This window comes from Bombina bombina, chromosome 6 (genome assembly GCF_027579735.1).
Source record: "Bombina bombina isolate aBomBom1 chromosome 6, aBomBom1.pri, whole genome shotgun sequence".
Lineage (NCBI taxonomy): Eukaryota > Metazoa > Chordata > Amphibia > Anura > Bombinatoridae > Bombina > Bombina bombina.
In genome coordinates this window covers 241989630-242013988 of record NC_069504.1, presented here as the reverse complement: position 1 = coordinate 242013988, position 24359 = coordinate 241989630, and the positions used below count along the sequence as shown (strand labels likewise).

Sequence of the window (24359 nt, the reverse complement as noted above, 5' to 3'; positions counted from 1 at the left end):
CCATCACAGCTAAAACATTTTATTTTTTTTTATTAAAAAAAATAAAAACTCCTTTTATTTAGTACTGGCAGACTTTCTGCCAGTACTTAAGATGGCGGGGACAATTGTGGGGTGGGGGAGGGAAGAGAACTGTTTGGGAGGGATCAGGGGGTGGGATGTGTCAGGTGGGAGGCTGATCTCTACCCTAAAGCTAAAATTAACCCTGCAAGCTCCCTACAAGCTACCTAATTTAACCCCTTAACTGCTGGGCATAATTTACGTGTGGTGCGCAGCAGCATTTAGCGGCCTTCTACTTACCAAAAAGCAACCACAAAGCCATATAAGTCTGCTATTTCTGAACAAAGGGGATCCCAAAGAAGCATTTACAACCATTTGTGCCTTAATTGCAGAAGCTGTTTGTAAATAATTTCAGTGGGAAACCTAAAGTTTGTGACAAAATTTGTGAAAAAGTGAACTTTTTTTTTATTTGATGACATTTGGCGGTGAAATGGTGGCATGAAATATACCAAATTGGGCCTAGATCAATACTTTGGGTTGTCTTCTAAAAAAAAATATATACATGTCAAGGGATATTCAGGTATTCCTGACAGATATCAGGGTTCCAATGTAACTAGCGCTAATTTTGAAAAAAAGTTGTTTGGAAATAGCAAAGTGCTACTTGTATTTATGGCCCTATAACTTGCAAAAAAAGTAAAGAACATGTAAACATTGGGTATTTCTAAACTCAGGACAAAATTTAGAAACTATTTAGCATGGGTGTTTTTTGGTGATTGTAGATGTGTAACAGATTTTGGGGGTCAAAGTTAGAAAAAGTGTGTTTTTTTCAATTTTTTCCTCATATTTTATATTTTTTTTTATAGGAAATTATAAGATATGATGAAAATAATGGTATCCTTAGAAAGTCCATTTAATGGCGAGAAAAACGGTATATAATATGTATGGGTACAGTAAATGAGTAAGAGGAAAATTACAGCTAAACACAAACACTGCAGAAATGTAAAAATAGCCATTGTCATTAAGGGTAAGAAAATTGAAAAATGGTCCGGTCATTAAGGGGTTAATAACACTTATTAAGCGTTTGGGCACTGGAGACACCAACTGGTTAAGTTTAGCAAGTAGAATTTCCCCCCATATATCCATTACGCATGTCTTCAGCTGCACAAGTATACAGGACCTTTGTTGCCTTATTTTGCACTTCATAATGTGCCACACATAGGTCAGGACTGCAGACAGGCCATGCTGGCACCCGCACTCTCTGCTTACGCAACCATGCACTTGTAATCCAGGCAGAATGTGGTTTGACATTGTCCTGCTGGAAAATGCAGGAACCTCCCTGGTAAAGATAACGTCTGGATGGCAACATATGTTGTTCCAAAATGTATATATGTCTTTCAGCATTAATGGTGCCCACACAGATGTGCAAGTTACCCATGCCATGGGCACTGATACACCCCCATACCATGACAGATGCTAGCTTTTGGACTTTACAGCTTGTATGGTCCTTTTCCTCTTTGACACGACGACTATTTTTTCCAAAAACTACTTGAAATGTTGACTCGGACCACAAAAACACGATTCCACTGTGCTACTGTCCATCTCAGATGAGACCAGGCCCAGAGAAGTTGGCGACACTTCTGGACAGTGTTGATGTATGGCTTCTGCTTTGCATTGTAAAGCCTTAACTTGCATCTGTGGATGCAGTGGCAAATGGTGTTGACCGACAAAGGTTTACCAAAGTAATCCCGAGCACATATTAGAATATCCATTAGAGACTCATGAGTTTTTGATACAGTGACGTCTGAGGGATCGGAAATCACGCGCATTCAAAAGTTGTTTTCCGCCTTGCCCTTAACACACTGAGATTTGACCGGATTCCTTGAATCTTTTAATTATATTGTGCACTGTACCGATTTGTCTTTGGGGAATGTTGTTCTCAAAGTGATGGATTATTCGCTGACGCATCTGTTGGCAACCCATCCTTGCTCTTGAAGGACTAGGCCTTTTTAGAGGCTCCTTAAATATTATAACAACACGATTGCCTCACATCACATTCTTATTTCAACTTGTCACATTGCCATTAGTTTTAAATTGCCTCTGTCCCAACTTTTTTGGAACGTGTTGCAGTCAGATTTGAAATGTGTATTTTCTCATAAATACATTAAATGCCCAAAGTAAAACATCAAATAATGTGTTCTCAATATAGTACAGGGTGAATTGAATTTTCGAATTACTCTTTTTGGTTTTGTGTTTGCATGTTCATACTGTCCCAACGTTTTCGGAAGTGTGTGTGTGTATATATATATATATATATATATATATATATAATATATATATAATATATATAATATATATATAATATATATATATAATATATAATATATATATATAAATATATATATATATATATATATATATATATATATATATATATATATATATATATATATATATATATATATATATATATATATATAGTAAATATCTATGTTTGTGTGTGCATTTGTATGTGTGCATGTTTGTGTATGTGTCTACGGAAGTTGGCAGCTCTATACAAAATAAGATTAAAGTGAAAGTCAATCCTAGCATTGTACAAACGCTAGGATTAACTATTGAAACAAATAAAGGGGACTTTCATTCATGAAGTATAAGATATCATGTAGAAAGCTCCTTTATTTGTTTCAACCGATCGCCGTTCTTAGCTGCTACAGCAGCCCACGGGAGCAGGGTTTACCGCACAACTATTGGCTAAGAGGTGACGTCACCTCTTAGCAAAAAATGTTTTAGCCTTGGGCTGTTGTAGGAGCTAAGAATGTCGATCGGTTGAAACAAATAAAGGAGCATTCTAAATGAAGTATCTTATACTTCATGAATTAAAGTCCCATTTATTTGTTTCAATAGTCAAGCCTAGCGTTTGACTTTCACTTTAATGTCTGTCTAAGTATGTGTGTTTGTATGTATAAATGTGGGCATGTGCATGCATGTGCGTTTTGTTTGTATACATATTTCTTTCATGTAATTAGCAAGAGTCCATGAGCTAGTGACGTATGGGATATACATTCCTACCAGGAGGGGCAAAGTTTCCCAAACCTCAAAATGCCTATAAATACACCCCCTCACCACACCCACAATTCAGTTTTACAAACTTTGCCTCCGATGGAGGTGGTGAAGTAAGTTTGTGCTAGATTCTACGTTGATATGCGCTCCGCAGCAAGTTGGAGCCCGGTTTTCCTCTCAGCGTGCAGTGAATGTCAGAGGGATGCGAGGAGAGTATTGCCTATTTGAATGCAGTGATCTCCTTCTACGGGGTCTATTTCATAGGTTCTCTGTTATCGGTCGTAGAGATTCATCTCTTACCTCCCTTTTCAGATCGACGATATACTCTTATATATACCATTACCTCTGCTGATTCTCGTTTCAGTACTGGTTTGGCTTTCTACAAACATGTAGATGAGTGTCCTGGGGTAAGTAAATCTTATTTTCTGTGAAACTCTAAGCTATGGTTGGGCACCTTGTTTATAAAGTTCTAAATATATGTATTCAAACATTTATTTGCCTTGACTCAGAATGTTCAACTTTCCTTATTTTCAGACAGTCAGTTTCATATTTGGGATAATGCATTTGATTTAATCATTTTTTCTTACCTTCAAAAATTTGACTTTTTTCCCTGTGGGCTGTTAGGCTCGCGGGGGCTGAAAATGCTTCATTTTATTGCGTCATTCTTGGCGCTGACTTTTTTGGCGCAAAAATTCTTTTCCGTTTCCGGCGTCATACATGTCGCCGGAAGTTGCGTCATTTTTTGACGTTATTTTGCGCCAAAAATGTCGGCGTTCCGGATGTGGCGTCATTTTGGCGCCAAAATAGCATTTAGGCGCCAAATAATGTGGGCGTCTTATTTGGCGCTAAAAAATATGGGCGTCGCTTTTGTCTCCACATTATTTAAGTCTCATTTTTCATTGCTTCTGGTTGCTAGAAGCTTGTTTTGGCATTTTTTCCCATTCCTGAAACTGTCATTTAAGGAATTTGATCAATTTTGCTTTATATGTTGTTGTTTTTTCTCTTACATATTGCAAGATGTCTCACGTTGCATCTGAGTCAGAAGATACTACAGGAAAATCGCTGTCTAGTGCTGGATCTACCAAAGCTAAGTGTATCTGCTGTAAACTTTTGGTAGCTATTCCTCCAGCTGTTGTTTGTATTGATTGTCATGACAAACTTGTTAAAGCAGATAATATTTCCTTTAGTAAAGTACCATTGCCTGTTGCAGTTCCTTCAACATCTAAGGTGCAGAATGTTCCTGATAACATAAGAGATTTTGTTTCTGAATCCATAAAGAAGGCTATGTCTGTTATTTCTCCTTCTAGTAAACGTAAAAAATCTTTTAAAACCTCTCTCCCTACAGATGAATTTTTAAATGAACATCATCATTCTGATTCTGATAACTCTTCTGGTTCAGAGGATTCGGTCTCAGAGGTTGATGCTGATAAATCTTCATATTTATTTAAAATGGAATTTATTCGTTCTTTACTTAAAGAAGTCCTAATTGCTTTAGAAATAGAGGATTCTGGTCCTCTTGATACTAATTCTAAACGTTTGGATAAGAGATTTAAATCTCCTGTGGTTATTCCAGAAGTTTTTCCTGTTCCTAATGCTATTTCTGCAGTAATTTCCAAAGAATGGGATAAATTGGGTAATTCATTTACTCCCTCTAAACGTTTTAAGCAATTATATCCTGTGCCGTCTGACAGATTAGAATTTTGGGACAAAATCCCTAAAGTTGATGGGGCTATTTCTACCCTTGCTAAACGTACTACTATTCCTACGTCAGATGGTACTTCGTTTAAGGATCCTTTAGATAGGAAAATTGAGTCCTTTCTAAGAAAAGCTTATCTGTGTTCAGGTAATCTTCTTAGACCTGCTATATCTTTGGCTGATGTTGCTGCAGCTTCAACTTTTTGGTTGGAAACCTTAGCGCAACAAGTAACACATCATGATATTATTATTATTCTTCAGCATACTAATAATTTTATCTGTGATGCCATCTTTGATATTATCAGAGTTGATGTCAGGTTTATGTCTCTAGCTATTTTAGCTAGAAGAGCTTTATGGCTTAAGACTTGGAATGCTGATATGGCTTCTAAATCAACTCTACTTTCCATTTCTTTCCAGGGTAACAAATTATTTGGTTCTCAGTTGGATTCTATTATTTCAACTGTTACTGGTGGGAAAGGAACTTTTTTACCACAGGATAAAAAATCTAAGGGTAAAAACAGAGCTAATAATCGTTTTCGTTCCTTTCGTTTCAACAAAGAACAAAAACCTGATCCTTCATCCTCAGGAGCAGTTTCAGTTTGGAAACCATCTCCAATCTGGAATAAATCCAAGCCAGCCAGAAAGGCAAAGCCTGCTTCTAAATCCACATGAAGGTGCGGCCCTCATTCCAGCTCAGCTGGTAGGGGGCAGGTTACGTTTTTTCAAAGAAATTTGGATCAATTCTGTTCACAATCTTTGGATTCAGAACATTGTTTCAGAAGGGTACAGAATTGGTTTCAAGATGAGACCTCCTGCAAAGAGATTTTTTCTTTCCCGTGTCCCAGTAAATCCAGTAAAAGCTCAAGCATTTCTGAATTGTGTTTCAGATCTAGAGTTGACTGGAGTAATTATGCCAGTTCCAGTTCAGGAACAGGGGATGGGGTTTTATTCAAATCTCTTCATTGTACCAAAGAAGGAGAATTCCTTCAGACCAGTTCTGGATCTAAAAATATTGAATCGTTATGTAAGGAAACCAACGTTCAAGATGGTAACTGTAAGGACTATCTTGCCTTTTGTTCAGCAAGGGAATTATATGTCCACAATAGATTTACAGGATGCATATCTGCATATTCCGATTCATCCGGATCATTATCGATTCCTGAGATTCTCTTTTCTGGACAAGCATTACCAGTTTGTGGCTCTGCCGTTTGGCCTTGCTACAGCTCCAAGAATTTTTACAAAGGTTCTCGGTGCCCTTCTGTCTGTAATCAGAGAACAGGGTATTGTGGTATTTCCTTATTTGTACGATATCTTGGTACTTGCTCAGTCTTTACATTTAGCAGAATTTCATACGAATCGACTTGTGTTGTTTCTTCAAGATCATGGTTGGAGGATCAATTTACCAAAAAGTTCATTGATTCCTCAGACAAGGGTAACCTTTTTGGGTTTCCAAATAGATTCAGTGTCCATGACTCTGTCTTTAACAGACAAGAGGCGTCTAAAACTGATGGCAGCTTGTCGAAACCTTCAGTCACAATCATTCCCTTCGGTAGCCTTATGCATGGAAATTCTAGGTCTTATGACTGCTGCATCGGACGCGATCCCCTTTGCTCGTTTTTCACATGCGACCTCTTCAGCTTTGTATGCTGAATCAATGGTGCAAGGATTACACAAAGATATCTCAATTAATATCTTTAAAACAGATTGTTCGACACTCTCTAACGTGGTGGACAGATCACCATCGTTTAATTCAGGGGGCTTCTTTTGTGCTTCCGACCTGGACTGTAATTTCAACAGATGCAAGTCTCTCAGGTTGGGGAGCTGTGTGGGGATCTCTGACGGCACAAGGAGTTTGGGAATCTCAGGAGGTGAGATTACCGATCAATATTTTGGAACTCCGTGCAATTTTCAGAGCTCTTCAGTTTTGGCCTCTTCTGAAGAGAGAATCGTTCATTTGTTTTCAGACAGACAATGTCACAACTGTGGCATACATCAATCATCAAGGAGGAACTCAGTCATCTGGCTATGAAAGAAGTATCTCGAATTTTGGTTTGGGCGGAATCCAGCTCCTGTCTAATCTCTGCGGTTCATATCCCAGGTGTAGACAATTGGGAAGCGGATTATCTCAGTCGCCAAACGTTGCATCCGGGCGAATGGTCTCTTCACCCAGAGGTATTTCTTCAGATTGTTCAAATGTGGGAACTTCCAGAAATAGATTTGATGGCGTCCCATCTAAACAAGAAACTTCCCAGGTATCTGTCCAGATCCCGGAATCCTCAGGCGGAGGCAGTGGATGCATTATCACTTCCTTGGAAGTATCATCCTGCCTATATCTTTCCGCCCCTAGTTCTTCTTCCAAGAGTAATATCCAAGATTCTGAAGGAATGCTCGTTTGTTCTGCTGGTAGCTCCGGCATGGCCTCACAGGTTTTGGTATGCGGATCTTGTCCGGATGGCCTCTTGCCAACCGTGGACTCTTCCGTTAAGACCAGACCTTCTGTCACAAGGTCCTTTTTTCCATCAGGATCTGAAATCCTTAAATTTAAAAGGTATGGAGATTGAACGCTTGATTCTTCGTCAAAGAGGTTTCTCTGACGCTGTGATCAATACTATGTTACAGGCTCGTAAATCTGTATCTAGAGAGATATATTATAGAGTCTGGAAGACTTATATTTCTTGGTGTATTTCTCATCATTTTTCTTGGCATTCTTTCAGAATTCCGAGAATTTTACAGTTTCTTCAGGATGGTTTAGATAAAGGTTTGTCCGCAAGTTCCTTGAAAGGACAAATCTCTCCTCTTTCTGTTCTTTTTCACAGAAAGATTGCTATTCTTCCTGATATTCATTGTTTTGTACAAGCTTTGGTTCGTATAAAATCTGTCATTAAGTCAATTTCTCCTCCTTGGAGTTTGAATTTGGTTCTGGGGGCTCTTCAAGCTCCTCCGTTTGAACCTATGCATTCATTGGACATTAAATTACTTTCTTGGAAAGTTTTGTTCCTTTTGGCCATCTCATCTGCCAGAAGAGTTTCTGAATTATCTGCTCTTTCTTGTGAGTCTCCTTTTCTGATTTTTCATCAGGATAAGGCAGTGTTGCGAACTTCTTTTGAATTTTTACCTAAAGTTGTGAATTCCAACAACATTAGTAGAGAAATTGTGGTTCCTTCATTATGTCCTAATCCTAAGAATTCTAAGGAGAAATCGTTGCATTCTTTGGATGTTGTTAGAGCTTTGAAATATTATGTTGAAGCTACTAAATCTTTCAGAAAGACTTCTAGTCTATTTGTTATCTTTTCCGGTTCTAGAAAAGGCCAGAAAGCTTCTGCCATTTCTTTGGCATCTTGGTTGAAATCTTTAATTCATCTTGCCTATGTTGAGTTGGGTAAAACTCCGCCTCAGAGAATTACAGCTCATTCTACTAGGTCAGTTTCTACTTCCTGGGCGTTTAGGAATGAAGCTTCGGTTGATCAGATTTGCAAAGCAGCAACTTGGTCCTCTTTGCATACTTTTACTAAATTCTACCATTTTGATGTATTTTCTTCTTCTGAAGCAGTTTTTGGTAGAAAAGTTCTTCAGGCAGCAGTTTCAGTCTGAATCTTCTGCTTATGTTTTTCGTTAAACTTTATTTTTTTTTTGGGTGTGGATTATTTTCAGCAGGAATTGGCTGTCTTTATTTTATCCCTCCCTCTCTAGTGACTCTTGTGTGGAAAGATCCACATCTTGGGTAATCATTATCCCATACGTCACTAGCTCATGGACTCTTACTAATTACATGAAAGAAAACATAATTTATGTAAGAACTTACCTGATAAATTCATTTCTTTCATATTAGCAAGAGTCCATGAGGCCCGCCCTTTTTTTGTGGTGGTTATGATTTTGTATAAAGCACAATTATTCCAATTCCTTATTTTATATGCTTTCGCACTTTATCACCCCACTTCTTGGCTATTCGTTAAACTGAATTGTGGGTGTGGTGAGGGGTGTATTTATAGGCATTTTGAGGTTTGGGAAACTTTGCCCTTCCTGGTAGGAATGTATATCCCATACGTCACTAGCTCATGGACTCTTGCTAATATGAAAGAAATGAATTTATCAGGTAAGTTCTTACATAAATTATGTTTTTTTGTGTATGGGATTATGTTTAATAAAAAAAATTTTTTTTATATATTATATATATATATATATATATATATATATATATATATATATATATATATATATATCTATATCTATCTATATATATCTATATCTATATATATCTATCTATCTATATATCTATATCATGGTAAAGAGGAGGTTTGGTATCAGAGAGATGGATAAAAGAGGAGGCAATGTTTCAGTACAAAAGGGGAATACAAAGACAGTGCGAGAGACAGAAGGAAATGTATGAGAGAAGAAGAAAAAAATTGGATGATTAAGAGAACGTGAGCTAGCAGAAAAGAGAATGAAGAAGAGACTGTAGGATAAAGTACTGAGAAAATAATGAAGATAACGGTGTGATTTTTAAAAACAGACAGGGTGCACAGTGGTTTGTGTAACAGAGAGAGTTGGAAAGGATAAGATTGAGAGTGGTCAGTGGGTTAGGGGAGGATTCTTTTTGTGAGGACTAAGATGTGAGAAGGGGATATGTGTGAGGTACACCACAAAAATTAGGTTATTATCAATGAAAATGACAGTGCGAGCAGGGAATGGTTTGAGGATCACAAATGCCGATTGGGTCAGTAGGTATTTGGTTCATAGAAAGGGTGAAGAGGAGAATTGAGGTTGTGAGGGAAATTGATCTTTGCAGGTAAAAGTATAAGTTTGTGTATGTGTGGAAAAGTCCGTCTGATTCTAATGGATGTCGTCATAGGTGATGTCACTAGTGTCATTAATTATGTCCTCCGTGATGTCAATAAAAGCTCCCAAGGGGGTTGGGGGGAGTTTAAGTTTGAAATTGCAATGCTATTTAACATTTGATTTTGCATTAACGAAAAGTTTTTTGCCCTCTTAATATATAAAGCAGGTATATTAGAAATGTTTACTTAAAATATACATACTACTTAGGGCTTCTGATTTAAGTTGCTCTTCTTAATTCTTAATTTTTCCCTTACATACATATTACTGTAACTTATAAAACATTACGAAATGTTTTGTTAACATTTTACACATTTAAGTATTTTAATTAATAAAACAAGATGTTAAGTTACCTTTCTTTGTCTTGATTAATGTTTTTTCCTTTGGTGGAATAAAGGCCTTGTTCCTCTCTTCTTGTCTCTTGCTCACAGCTTCTGCTTGTCTTGCCTGAATTGAAATAAAGTAATTAAATTATCACATAGCAAATAAGTACCTGGCTCATTACTAAATAGTATATTACTCACTTTTATTTCTTCCAGCTTCTTCCGTCTCTTCTGACTTTCCTTCAAAAAGTATTCACCACTTGCCAATTCTTTGTCAACCTATCAAAAAAGTTTAAGACACAAGTACAGTGTTTATTAGCTGCAAATGTAGCTGAATTAACATCTATATAAAATAGTTCTATTTCAGTATTTTTGTTCCATGTACATTTTTTTTTCTTTCAAAATTAAAATTTTGTCCTGAGTTTAGAAATACCCAATGTTTACATGTTCTTTGCAAGTTATAGGGCAATAAGCTTTGCTATTTCCAAACCAGTTTTTTCCCCAAAATTAGCGATAGTTACATTGTAACACTGATATCTGTCAGGAATTCCTGAATAACCCTTCACATGTATATATATTTTTTTTTAGTAGACAAGTATTGTATACAAAGAATAAATGCAGGAGTCGCGGAGGTAAAGTCAATTTCTTCAGCATTTATTTCGGTTAAAACAGGTCACAAAAAAGGAAGAACAGCCCTTCAGTGATATACAAGCTTACGTGTTTCGGCTTTATGCCGTAATCATAGCTCACAAACTCCCTTCTTACTCTGGGCTTTAAAAAGGGTGTAAAAACATACTATTGGCTAAAAGGCTGTAGCCGGTTTAACTCCTTCACCGGTTAACTTGACTTAAACTTATTAGTGATCAAAATTTTACCTATTACCTGTTGAATTTATGAACTATGTTGTTTTGTGAATAATGATAACACTGTTGACCATTATTTTGGGTGATTAGTAAGTTACTACGTCTATAATACTTTTTGCAGCTTTTGCTGCTTAGATACTAACTGCCTTATTTTAAGACTATTAAATACATCCCTCATTCACGGACTGCACTGTGGGGCCCTGAATATCCTATATACCCACTCTTTGTTCAAATTCATGCAATACTAGGAATGATCAATTTTGTGTTTCTTATAGAATAAATTTCATTAAGTTGAATTAAATGTTGGGGTCATTAATCTAACACGCTCATCTCAACCTAATAATACAGAACACAGATATGGGATGGAACATTCCCTTAGATTTAATATGAAACAAGATTATTTCAATTATTAGAATTCTATTATATTGAGTTAAATTGGATATAATACTATTCTAAACTCTGGTGTAATGGTCAGGGGTTCAAAGTTGGGCTATTCTAAATCCAGTGATTAATGAGGTCATAAGCTGAATTAAGTCCTGTGGGATATCTTGTTTCCAATTTGAATATCCAGAATACTTTTTTGGCAAGCACTGACACTCTGTCCCCCCCCCCCCTTCGCCCTGCATCCACAGTCTCAATTATTGTCCATTTAAAATGTGTACTATCCTTATTGTGGATCAATTTAAAATGTTGGACGAGAGGGGTGGTCAGGAGGCCCGCCTTGATATCCAATAGGTGCTCCCTAATGCGCACCCGTGTCTCCCTTGTGGTCATGCCTACATATTGTAGGTTGCATGCCACACAGCCTGCTAGGTAAATCACAAAACTATTTCTGCAATTCATGCACTTTTTGTGATTATAATTGATGTTAGTTACACTACATCTAAATCCATTACCTATCAAAAGATGTTCACATGCATTGCATGTAGAGTTGTGACACCTGAATACTCCCTTAAATCTGAGCCAAGAGCTTGTTTGCTCTCTCCGTACACTTTTTAATTGTGTGGGGGCCAATAGATTGCCCATCATGACTCCCTTTCTGAATGAACACTTACAGCCTTTCTCTACCACACTAGCTAACGCATTGTCCGCTGCCAGCAGTTTGTAGTGCTTTCTTACTATTTGACAAATTTTGTTATATTGGATGCTGTAATCCGTTACAAAATACGTGTTTTTACTCCTAGCTGGCTTAGGTTCAGCTAGGTAACCTCCTTTTTGACTTTGTTTATCTCAGATGATCGATACCCTCTTGCCTTCAAGCGTTCTGTTAATTGTTCAGCATGCATTTCATATTGCTTGAAATCGCTACAATTGCGCTTAAGTCGGATAAATTGGCCCTTTGCGACCGATTTAAATACCTGTTTTGGATGACTGCTCCTGGCGTGGAGTAGTGTGTTACCTGTTATAGGCTTTCTGTAGACCTCAGTTACAACCCCGACCTTGGGAATTCCTCTCAATGTGAGGTCCAAAAAATTAATCTGATTTTTATTTAGTTCAAAAGTGAACTCGAGCCCAAAGTCTTTGTTGTTTAGCCACTTCACAAATGTCTCCGCTTGGTCCACTGTGCCCCTCCACACCAGGAGCAGATCACCTATGTAGCGCCGGTAAAATTGAATATTTCTCCTGAAGGGGTTCTCATCCCCATAGATATGGGACAGCTCCCACCACCCCATATAGAGGTTGGCGAAAGAGGGCGCAAACTTTGCGCCCATAGCTGTCCCGCATCTCTGGAGATAAAAAAACCCCTCAAAAGGAGGAGAAATAATTATGTGTCAAGAGAAACCGTACAATTCTGAGTACATAACTGATTAAGTCATCTGAAAAGCCAGTATGCCTCCTCAAGAAAAATTCTATTGCCTCCAAACCCTTTTCATGCGGTATGGAGGTGCACAGGGCTCCAACATCAATGGTGAGCCACATATCCTAAAGTATTGATCTAGGCCCATTTTGGTATATTTCAGGACACCATTTCACCGCCAAATGTGATCAAATTAAAAAAAATAAATAAAAAAAAATAACTTTTTCACAAACGTTAGGTTTCTCACAAATTTACAAACAGCTTGTGCAATTATGGCACAAATGGTTGTAAATGCTGCCAGTACTAAAATAAAAATATGTATGTATGTATGTATGTATACATACATACACAGGTGAAACTCGAAAAATTTGAATATTGTACAAAAGTTCATTTATTTCACAAATGCAACTAAAAAGGTGAAACTAATATATGAGATAGACTCATTACATGCAAAGCAAGATCGCTCAAGCCGTTATTTGTCATAATTGTGATGATTAAGGCTTACAGCTCATGAAAACCCCAAATCCACAATCTCAGAAAATTAGAATATTGTGAAAAAGGTGCAATATTCTAGGCTCAGTGTCCCATTCTAATCAGCAAATTAAGCCATAACACCTGCAAAGGGTTCCTGAGCCTTTAAATTGTCTCTCAGTCTGGTTCAGTAGGAATCACAATCATGGGAAAGACTGCTGACCTGACAGTTGTGCAGAAAACCATCATTGACACCCTCCATAAGGAGGGAAAGCCTCAAAAGGTAATTGCAAAAGAAGTTGGATGTTCCCAATGTGCTGTATCAAAGCACATTAATAGAAAGTTATGTGGAAGGGAAAAGTGTGGAAGAAAAAGGTGCAAAAGCAGCAGGGATGACCGCAGCCAGGAGAGGATTGTCAGGAAAAGGCCATTCAAAAGTGTTGGGGACTTTCACAAGAGCCACTACACACAGACGGATCCTGGACATGGGCTTCAAATGTCATATTCCTCTTGTCAAGGCACTCTTGAACAACAAACAACGTCAGAAGCGTCTTACCTGGGCTAAAGAAAAACAGACCGGTCTGTTGCTCAGTGGTCCAAAGTCCTCTTTTCTGATGAGAGCGAATTTTGCATCTCATTTGGAAACCAAAGACCCAGATTATGGAGGAAGAGTGGAGAGGCACACACACTGCAAGATGCTTGAAGTCCAGTGTGAAGTTTCCACAGTCTGTGTTGATTTGGGGAGCCATGTCATCTGCTGGTGTTGGTCCACTGTGCTTCATTAAGTCCAGGGTCAACGCAGCCATCTACCAGGAGATTTTGGAGCACTTCATGCTTCCTTCCGCAGACGAGCTCTATGGGGATGCTGACTTCATTTTCCAGCAGGACTTGGCACCTGCCCACACTGACAAAAGCACCAAAACCTGGTTCAATGACCGTGAGATTACTGTGCTTGATTGGCCAGCAAACTCGCCTGACCTAACCCCCATAGAGAATCTATGGGGCATTGTCAAGAGAAAGATGAGACATGAGACCGAACAATGCAGAAGAGCTGAAGACCGCTATTGAAGCATCCTGGTCTTCCATAACACCTCAGCAGTGCCACAGGCTGATAGTTTCCTTGCCACGCCGCATTGAGGCAGTAATTGCTGCAAAATGGGCCCAAAACCAAGTACTGAGTACATACAGTATGCATGCTTATACTTTTCAGAGGTCCGATATTGTTCTACAGGTATGTAACAATCCTTGTTTTATTGATTGCATGTAATATTCTAGTTTTCTGAGATTGTGGATTTGGGGTTTTCATGAGCTGTAAGCTATAATCATCACAAATATGACAAATCACGGCTTGAACTATCTTGCTTTGCATGCAATGAGTCTCTCATATATTAGTTTCACCTTTTAAGTTGCATTAGTGAAATAAATGAACTTTTGCACAATATTCTAATTTTTCAAGTTTCACCTGTATATCAATAGTTGAGGAAGTGAGAGTGCTTATTCCACAACGAATGGCCAGGGTGTCAGGAACAGTGGTTATCAATAGTACAAAGATCCGCACTCACTGGACTTTAAAAAACAAAACACGTGGTTATCACTGTCATACACCATATCATGGGGGGAGGGGCCATGGGCCTATATAGGCACAAAGTATTTTTCACTTTTGTTTGGTCTGATGAAGGGGATGGTTTGATCCCTGAAACATCACAACAATAAACCACGTTTTGTTTTTTAAAGTCCAGTGAGTGCAGATCTACTTTGTACAAAATATATATATATATATATATTTTAATATTACAGTGTTCGATCCCACCCCTTAGCCCCCAACCAGCTGTCTAACCCTCCTCCCTCCTATTTTATATAAATACCCCAATTTTTCTGTAATGTAGCTGCCCACCCTCAATACCCAGATCCCTTTCATAACTCTAATTCCCCCCTCCCTCTAGCTCCTTCACTTAAAATATACTTTATGAAGTGCACGTGTCCCCGCCCCCTCGACCTTGATCACATAGTGGCCCTCTCTGCATCGGTTTGCTTAAAAAAGGGTATTGCAAGATGCCTCAATATTGAGGCATCGCTGCAATACCCTGGAAGCGATCACGATTGCTTCAAACCCCAGAGGACGTGCCAGGCACGCCCTTGGTCGTTAAGGGGTTAAATAGGACTTTTTAAAATAAAATGTTTGAGGGAATATATATATATATATATATATATATATATATATATATATATATATATATATATATATATATATATATATATATATATATATATATATATATATATATATATATATATAGTTTCTATTTAAAGGGACATTATACACCAACAAAAATATGGGCTAATTAAATAAAGTGTTCGATATAGACAAAGTTTGTAATTAACATGCATTAGCTATTTTGCTTCTAAAAATGAGAAGAAACTTGCAGTTATTTGACTGTATATGAATACGGACATATTACAGGCTTGTGATATGGTTCCTAACTAGTAAGCTTTCAGCCAGCCGTCATGCTGGAGCTGTTTGTGTAATGTGGATGGGCAGTGTTATATGTAAATGTAAGAAAAGCTGCATATTCTCTGTAAAGACAAAGTAGCTACTCACTTTGAGGCAACAGAAATGTTTTACAACCAAATCCCAGTAAAATGACAGTATAGTTCTCAAATAGACATGTGCAATTCGGTTCGGAAATTCGGAGATTCGGATCGAACCGAATTTCCGAATTAAAATAGTGCCGAATAAATCCGAATTAGTTCGGATTTATTCGGTAGATTTGGATGGCCATGGATTACACTAGTATTGTACAGTATATTAGGTTATATCACTCTGCTATGGGTTACACCTAATATACAGTACATAATACTAGTCTAATCCCACCTAACACTTACCGAAATTCCGAACCGAATCCAGCCGAATTTATTTGAATCCGAACCGAATTTATTTGAATCCGAACCAATTCAAATTTTTCCAAATTCGAATCGCTCCGAACCAAAATTCGAAAAAATCAGAATCAATCCGAACCGAATTTTTTCGCCATGCACATGTCTATTCTCAAATTCCTTACATTCTTTGTAAATAAAAACAGATTGTTTAGCACTAAAACGCTCTCAAACCATATATGCAGGTGCACTTTTCATATCAGGGAACTGTAATATGGAAAAATATAAAGTGAAACCAGTAGAGCAGCTTTCAAACCCATTACCAGACCTTGCATGTTTCCAGGTTACCACGGCAGTGCACACACCTGAGGGGAAGTCTCACATACTGCTCTGTGTATTGATCTCCTTGAAATGAGGATCATATTACACAGAGCAATATGTGAGACCTCCCCAACGGTGTGTGCACTGCCGTGGTAACAGAGGGGGGAAGGGTTAGGGACATACCAGCAGTTACATAGGAGCTCTGCAGGGAACATAAACTGAGTGAGTAGCTGCTTTGTACAGAGAATCTGCAGCTTTTTCTACATTGATTAAACCTGGAAACATGCAAGGTTTGTACAGTAGTGCATTGCTTCCAAGCCTACCTATGCAGCCTTTTATACCAAGAGAAAAAAGCAAATTAGATAAAAGAAGTCAATTGAAAAAAATATTAAAAACCATGTTTTTTCTGAATCATGAAAGTTTAATTTTTACTTTACTGTCCCTTTAATGCCATTGTTCCCCTGCAAATCTATGTACACAGAATCAACCCATACAAAGTCTGAATAAGTTCACTGAATAGGAGATTGTTTGGAGTGGAATAGATCTGCACAAGGACCTAAGTGTGAGAGGAAGCATTACAAATGCAAATAATGTTATTGTTTTAGTTAAATAAAACTATTTAATTTATTATTAATGTAATCATTTTTCTCCTTTCACTAAAGTACAGGTAAAAAGGTTGATCAAATATGAATGATTAACCAATTAACTGGAGATAGTTCACCTCCAAATAATTTCATTCATGTCAATAATCTATCTATGCATTTCTAATGCTATATAGCCAAATCAGTAATGGTCTGATATAACAGGAAAAAAAAAATCTGAAAAACTTTATTCTAAAAATGAAAACCATGATTTAAATCAGTCTTACTGACTAGTGATTTAAATCAAATCCGCCCTGCTGATGTATATACACAATATGGATGTATTTAGTTATAGTCACTTTCTAGAATCACGGCTTCACTTACTCCTTTTGCAATGTGTTTTAGTACCAGTCTTTGTTTGGCTATGACTACATTGTCACTGTTTTAATGTTGTAAATCACAAAATTCATGTTTAGTTAAACAAGCCTACTTTATTGTACAAAAATATATTGTAACTGTAGAATGTAAGAGAATATTCTAGAACTTTGTAGTATATGTGATAATAAGGTATAAATGCCTTTGCAGAAGAGCTTTCTATCAGACATCCTTTTACCTTCTTTGGATGTCTCAACGTCTGCTTTATTTAAATCTGCTATTTAACATGTTATTTACTATTCAAGGAAGAAATATAATAAAAATATTTACTTAAATATTTGTGTCTGGGAAGTCCCTGTATAAGTACTGTACAGATTACAAAGTATGATCTTTTTAATTTGTTAGTGAAAACCGTGCGAGGCATCCGTTTAAAACTGATCAAATAAGTTTGGGGTTTTCTTAAAGAAAGGTCCTGCTTATACAGAGCATATTAGTCAAAAGTTATTGGAAACCTGTTTTCTAAATGAGGGCTTCAAACCTAGGGTTTTCAGGTATTTTAATTAGCTGTTTTTCCTCCCTTGCTATTCTACTACAACAGTTTTTACAACAAACTGACTCTTCTCTCTCACCACCATGGAGAGATATCACCCAAAAACTTTTGAGGTTTTATTATTTTTCAGAGCATTTTATTGTAATTTATAGGTACAGTATACACTCATTTTCATATAACTGTATGTAATAGACACTACAATAAAGAATAAGATGCAGATACTGATATAAAAATCCAGTATAAAACTGTTTAAAGAAAAAAGGAAAAAAAAAACTTACTTAGAAGCTCTCAGTTTAGCTCTGTTGAAAAGGTAGTTGGAAAGCCCACTGCAAGTGGGAAATAAGACACTCCCCCCCCCCCCCTTTTGCATATGAAAAGACCCTTTACACAAACAGGAGCAAGCTGGAGAAGGTAGCTGACGGTATTCTCATAAAACTTTGGGGCTTGGTTAGGAGTCTGAAAATCAGAGTAATGTTATTTAAAAATAAGCAAAATGATAATTTTTTTAAAAAGCAACAACTTTATGGACTATATAAATAGATAATCTGCAAAACATTTATGCAAAGAAAAAATGAGTGCATAATGTCCCTTTAAGTATTTCTCCTTCACATCTGAAACCCGCATAGAGAGAAAAACAGATCAAGCTAAAATTTCTCTTTCTAAAGTTTTTGGGGGAACCTCTCAGTAATAACAAGCTTTCTTAGATAATCTTGCCAGAGTGGAGAGCTTTAGATCATCAGGCTCTCAGAGAGAGGATAACAATACTATTGGCACTTATCTTGCTAATAAACTTTTCATTTGAAGTAAGGGAAAGGGGGATAGGGAAAAGAATTTAGCGTGATGCAAGGTAATATGTCTAGATGAATGTGCAGGAGTTTAGAATATTTTTCTTACCTGACTTTCTGGCTGTGGCGGTGGGAATGGTGTATAATCCTTTTTAACATTTTTCTTTTTCGGTTCTTTCCGTTTGTTCACATTTTTATGCTTAAATTTAGGCAAAAATCTCTCCCAACTTTTTGTTCGCAGTTCTGGATCTTTGGCAAGCTCTCGTTTTATCATTAAAGCCTATAAAAAAAAATATATAGATATGTTCGATTTAGAGATTTTGTCACTAACATTTATTGAAAAATAAAAATAAACATGTATCGCTTTTGCTGAATTATATAACATACTATAATTTAGATTACATATTAGGCCTACATTCAAAAAAAAAAAAATCTAGTTCTGATATTAAAGGATAGAGTGTTATTTTTACTGCAAAGACAAATATTTAAAATAAATAAAAACCAAAATAATTTTTGACTGGAAAGAATTAAATAACTGCATCCAAAGGTGCTCATCAGAAAAAAAAAAAACAATGGCCACTCAAAGCCAAAAAAAGAATAAAAGTAAAATATAGCATAACATTAAAGAAATTAATTTTACTCATAAGAAAAAAGTGTGTTTATTGAGAGTTATAAACCTACTTGGTATAACAATTTTCACACTGTGGAGCATAATGCTAGACAATTAATACAGCGTAAAAAAAAATTTTTTATCAGAGGCAAGCAATATGCAACAGCTCTAAAGTGAGCAATTTATATAGATAACAACTATCCACATAAAATTCTATACGTCAGCTTAAAGGGCTATGAAATGGCAGCTTAAAGGGCTATGAAACCGTCTGTTGCATTGCTCTAATAAAAAAGCACTAAGCAGCGACTTGTTCTTAATAGAAATTGCAGTATTATACATCAAAAAAAGAAAAGAAAAAGGGTTTTACCTTATTTTCTTTTTTTAAACTTAATTTGTGCAATGTCCATTACTTCCTGTCCCAGCTCTACAAGAAGGCTGGGGCCTCTGCAGGAAGGCATTTATAGCTAAGCTTGATGTCATAAAACTAGTAACATGAGCTGGTTTATTATTAAGTGAATATTAGATAACCAGGGAGTCAGATATGCTCATGCTTAGAACAGGCAGAATGCAACCTACGTCTCCAACAAATCTATTATCTAGCACAGATTTTGTAAAATGCTAATTTTGCAAGTAAACAAGTTGTTTGCTGGAGTTTTTTCCCCCCCACAATCTGTTTCTTTTTATGTTTAATTTGATTTAATATATTTGTATTTACTAAAAGGAGCACTGTTTCATATCCCATTAATGATTGTTGGTATTGTAAGTACATAAAAACCCTGCATAAATAAAAATTAAATTTCATAAACCTTTGGTATAACCATTGTTTGCATTTTGTTTTTAATAAGTATACAATGGTGTAAGACCAATATTTGTATGTTTATACCACCTCTTAGTAGTTACCTTAATATTGTATATAGGGTGGATATTCTTCATTGTGTCCAAAACGACTTTCCTAACCTGTATAAGGTAAAATCAACAGTTTGAAATCAACAGCATAATCTGAAAAAACAAATAAACAAACCAGGAACCACATCTTGCTAATTTCCAGGTAAGTAAAATAATTATAAAGGGACAGTCAACACCAAAATTGTTATGGTTTATAAAAGGTAGATAACTCATTTACTACCCATTCACCAGCTTTGCACAACCAACATTGTTATATCAATGTACTTTATAACCTTTAAACCTCTAAATTTATGCTTGCTTCTAAGCCACTAAAGCTTCTTATCACATGCTTTTTTTTTGCTTTTCACTACAGGGGAGTGCTAGTTCATGTGAGCCATATAGATAACATTGTGCCCATGGATTGTGGCAGACACTGCACTATTTGGATACAATGCAAGTCAATAGATAATAGTCATGCGATCAGGGGGCTGTCAGAAAAGGCTTAGATACAAGATAATCACAGAGGTAAAAAAGTATATTAAATATAACAGTGTTGGTTATGCAAAACATAGATTATCTATATTTGTAAACAATAAAAACATTTGAGTTGACTGTCCCTTTAAGCTATATAACTGATCAGAACAGACCAAATCATGATCTACTTCTGTTTCGTATCTAAAAGTGAACTGTGCATATGTTCCAGACGATAATCAGTTATAAAAGAATTAAAAAGGGACACTACACACATTTCATGCACCTCCCTCAAATCATGGGTGTTGCCATTTTGGAACCTAGGTTACACTGCAGGTATCTGAAGGAGTTACAGCACATCTGCAAAATAGGTCAGCACTATAATATAGTGAAAGACAGATTTCAACATGGTGGTACCGTCACTAGAGGGAGGGAGAGAATAACCTTGATACTATAATTAAAATGTATTTAGTGTTTAAAAGGGACATTAAACACTCAAATGCTAGATGGACTGATGCATTCAAAGTAAGGTTTAGTCTGAGAACATGTAGATTTTTTTTTTTTTAAAAAGGTTTCATTAGCTGTTTAAATAGACAAAATAAGTGTAAAGTTTTAGTGTCTATAAAACAAATCGGAGCTGCCATGTTTTAACTTAGTAACCTTCTCTGCTGTGGCCAATTAGGGACAGTTTTAAAAAGGTCACTAGAGTGTGCAGCCAATTGCTGTGTGGAATATAACAGTGTTCTGCACTTCCATTACTAACAGGAACTGAAAAGCTCACAATTTCAGAATGGAACTACAGGTCAAAGGGACAAAAATAATGAAAGAATATTGCATTTGCAATTTTTTATATAATTTATCATTTTATAATACCATCTCAAACAGTTAAATGTCCTTTTAAATATATATATATATATATATAAAAAGGAAATATAATATATAAAATTGGGGTCCATAATTAAATTGGGTGTTATAAAACAGATGTGCCAGTTGGGAAAAATACAGAAACTGTATTAATAGTATTATACAGGTACAAAACCTCCATTCCATTATCCAAACTGCTTGAGACCGGAAAATCTTTACATTTCAGATTAGTTTGGATTTCAGAATATTTGTATAGGCAAAGGGGGACACAGCTTGGAGAGGTGATGGGCCAGTGTGTAAACAAAAATAGCTTATGTAATTTAGGCATTATTTACATGTCATAATACAGTTTGTATGTGCAACCTGAATGTATACTTTATTTTTTGTATACATGGTACCATTAGAAAGATCTTACAGTAATCAAAATAGTTGTTTTAAATATGGACTAGAATTTGCATTTAAGAACACACAAAAAACAAAAAGGCATAGGCAGAGAAGATTGTGACCTAATGGTAGGGAAAGTAATTTTTAATAATTAAAAAAAAAAAAAAGTCTGGATTTTGAAATTCCGTATTGGGGATTTGTACCTGTGTAAATAATAAAATACATGTTCTATAGGGAAAATATTAAAACCGTAGGACACAGGATGAAACAGGAAACTTATCATTTTGATCCATATCTCCATAATAGATCTTTTGGTCACAACAAATTAACAGAATTGGACAGTATGCGCTATACAACCAATACCTGAGCATTTCAGCATTGTATAGGTTATGTTCTATCCATATGTAACCCTCTACTGTCTACTTCATTATAAAGCAGAAAGTAAAAAGGGACACTGAACCCATATTTTTTCTTTCATGATTCAGACAGAGCATGCAATTTTAAGCAACTTTCTAAGTTACTCCTATTATCAATTTTTCTTTGTACTCTTGGTATCTTTATTTTAAAAAGGCATCTAAGCTAAGGAGCCAGCAAACTTTTTGTTCAGTACCATGGACAGCACTTGTTTATTGGTGCTGTCTAATCAGCAAGGACAACCCTGGTTGGTCACCAAAAATGGGCCGGCATCTAAACTTACATTCTTGCTTTTCAAATAAACATACCAAGAGAACGAAGAAAATTTGATAATAGGAGTAAATTAGAAAGTTGTTTAAAATTGCTGCTTTATCTGAATCACAAAAGAAAAATTTTTGGGTTCAGTGTCCCTTTAATTGGAACAAAAGACATTTCCAATGGATAGTATGCATTTTCTTTTTTCTTTTTTTTTTTTTTTAAGTATATATTCCATACATTTCACAGCCCATTTTTACTAGATGTTGAATTGCATATTTAGACTGAGTTCAACATAATATATTTTAAAAGCCAGAGTATAGAGGCACATGCATAACATTGTACAATTATTGATGGGGAAAAAAAAGGGATACGGAGCCCAAACTGTTTCTTTCGTGATTCAGAGAGAGCATGCAGCTTTAAGCAACTTTCTAATTTACTCCCATCATCAAATTGTCTTTTCTCTTGGTATCTTTATTTGAAAAAGTAGGAATGTAAGCTTACGAGCCGGCCCATCTTTGATTCAGCACCTGGGTTGCGCTGATTGGTGGCTAAATATAGCCACCAATCAGCAATGGGTATCCAGGGTGCTGAACCAAAAATGTAGCCACCAATCAGCAAGCGCTATCCAGGGTGCTGAACTCTAAATAGAAAGAACAATTGATGATAGGAGTAAATTAAAAAGTTGCTTAAAACTGCAGGCTCTATCTGAATCATGAAAGAAAAAAAAATTGGGTTCTGTATCCATTTAATATACTTTATTTTGCTTATAAAGCGCTCACTTATTTTTCTACAAACTACAACAGTTAAACAAATGTAATCTGCTTACCTCCTTTAAACCATTGAATGGTCCTAATGCAGATACAGTGTTTCCCTGAACCATGACGTAACAGTTTGTAAGCAATTCAAGTGCCTGATGAAGAGAGAAGAATCAGAAGTTTGCCAGTGGTACAATAAATAGGATGATTTGATGCTTTTTAGGCGTTGTATATAAAACATACCTTTAGAGTTGATCCCTTAGGTCCTAAAAGCCGTTGTCTCCTTTTAACAAATCGCTCTCGGTTTCTTACCAGAGAGCCTATTTTAATGATATCACAAGCCATATCATCCTGGAGGATTCTTACAGCCTTACAAAGAAAAATACAAATGAGAAAATTGATTTTCCATATTTTAATTTCATTCCAATGCTTTAGAAATGTAACCAAAGATAAAAAAAGGCATAGCTGGAACACCTTTTTTGTCAATACACACATATATATATATATATATATATATATATATATATATATATATATATATATATATATATATATATATATATATATATATATATATATATATATATATATATATATATATATGTGTGCATATGGGCTTTGCTGATTTGTTAACTTGTTTGATAAATGAAAAGCCGATTATTGGACGAAAACAGACAAACGAAAATGATTGCTCAACAAAATCGATTTGTTCATGCCGTTTGGCACAAAAAAAAAAACCGTAAGGAACTAAATGCTGAATTTTAGTCATACAGAAGTTGTGTGTTAGAAATAATGTCCGAACTGAAAAAAAAAAAAAAAAATCAGGAATTTTTTTTTTGCCAGTGCACATGTATACTAATATCATTTTTTACTCAAACACAGTCTCCTTCCATGACTTATTTTAATCCTGCTGACTACAAAGTCTGACACAAAATCATGCATGAGTACGCAAGCTAGCGTGCTTGGTTATTCCAAGACAACACTATGGGGTTTTTTTTTTTTTTTAAACATCCCAGTTATTTATAGACAAAACAGTAGCTATAAGCTTCACGTACATGTGCACACCCTGGTGGATGACTTTATGGCTGCATTCTTTTATAAAAGCAGTGATTTTTATATATATATATATATATATATATATATATATATATATATATATATATATATATATATATATATATATATATATATATAT

The 24359-nt window shown here is 35.9% G+C and overlaps 1 protein-coding gene across 1 annotated transcript in view; it reads right to left on the bottom strand.

The window, feature by feature from the left end:
- The window catches only part of KRR1 (KRR1 small subunit processome component homolog), a 35306-nt gene that overhangs the window by 4620 nt on the left and 6327 nt on the right, over positions 1 to 24359 (bottom strand). Inside the window, exons 4-9 of the mRNA XM_053716773.1 lie at positions 23408 to 23533; positions 23236 to 23319; positions 20034 to 20090; positions 18633 to 18803; positions 10107 to 10184; positions 9936 to 10029 (exon numbers count right to left, since the gene is read on the bottom strand). Of these exons, the coding sequence (XP_053572748.1) occupies positions 9936 to 10029; positions 10107 to 10184; positions 18633 to 18803; positions 20034 to 20090; positions 23236 to 23319; positions 23408 to 23533 (610 nt within the window). The remainder of the gene's footprint in view (positions 1 to 9935; positions 10030 to 10106; positions 10185 to 18632; positions 18804 to 20033; positions 20091 to 23235; positions 23320 to 23407; positions 23534 to 24359) is intronic.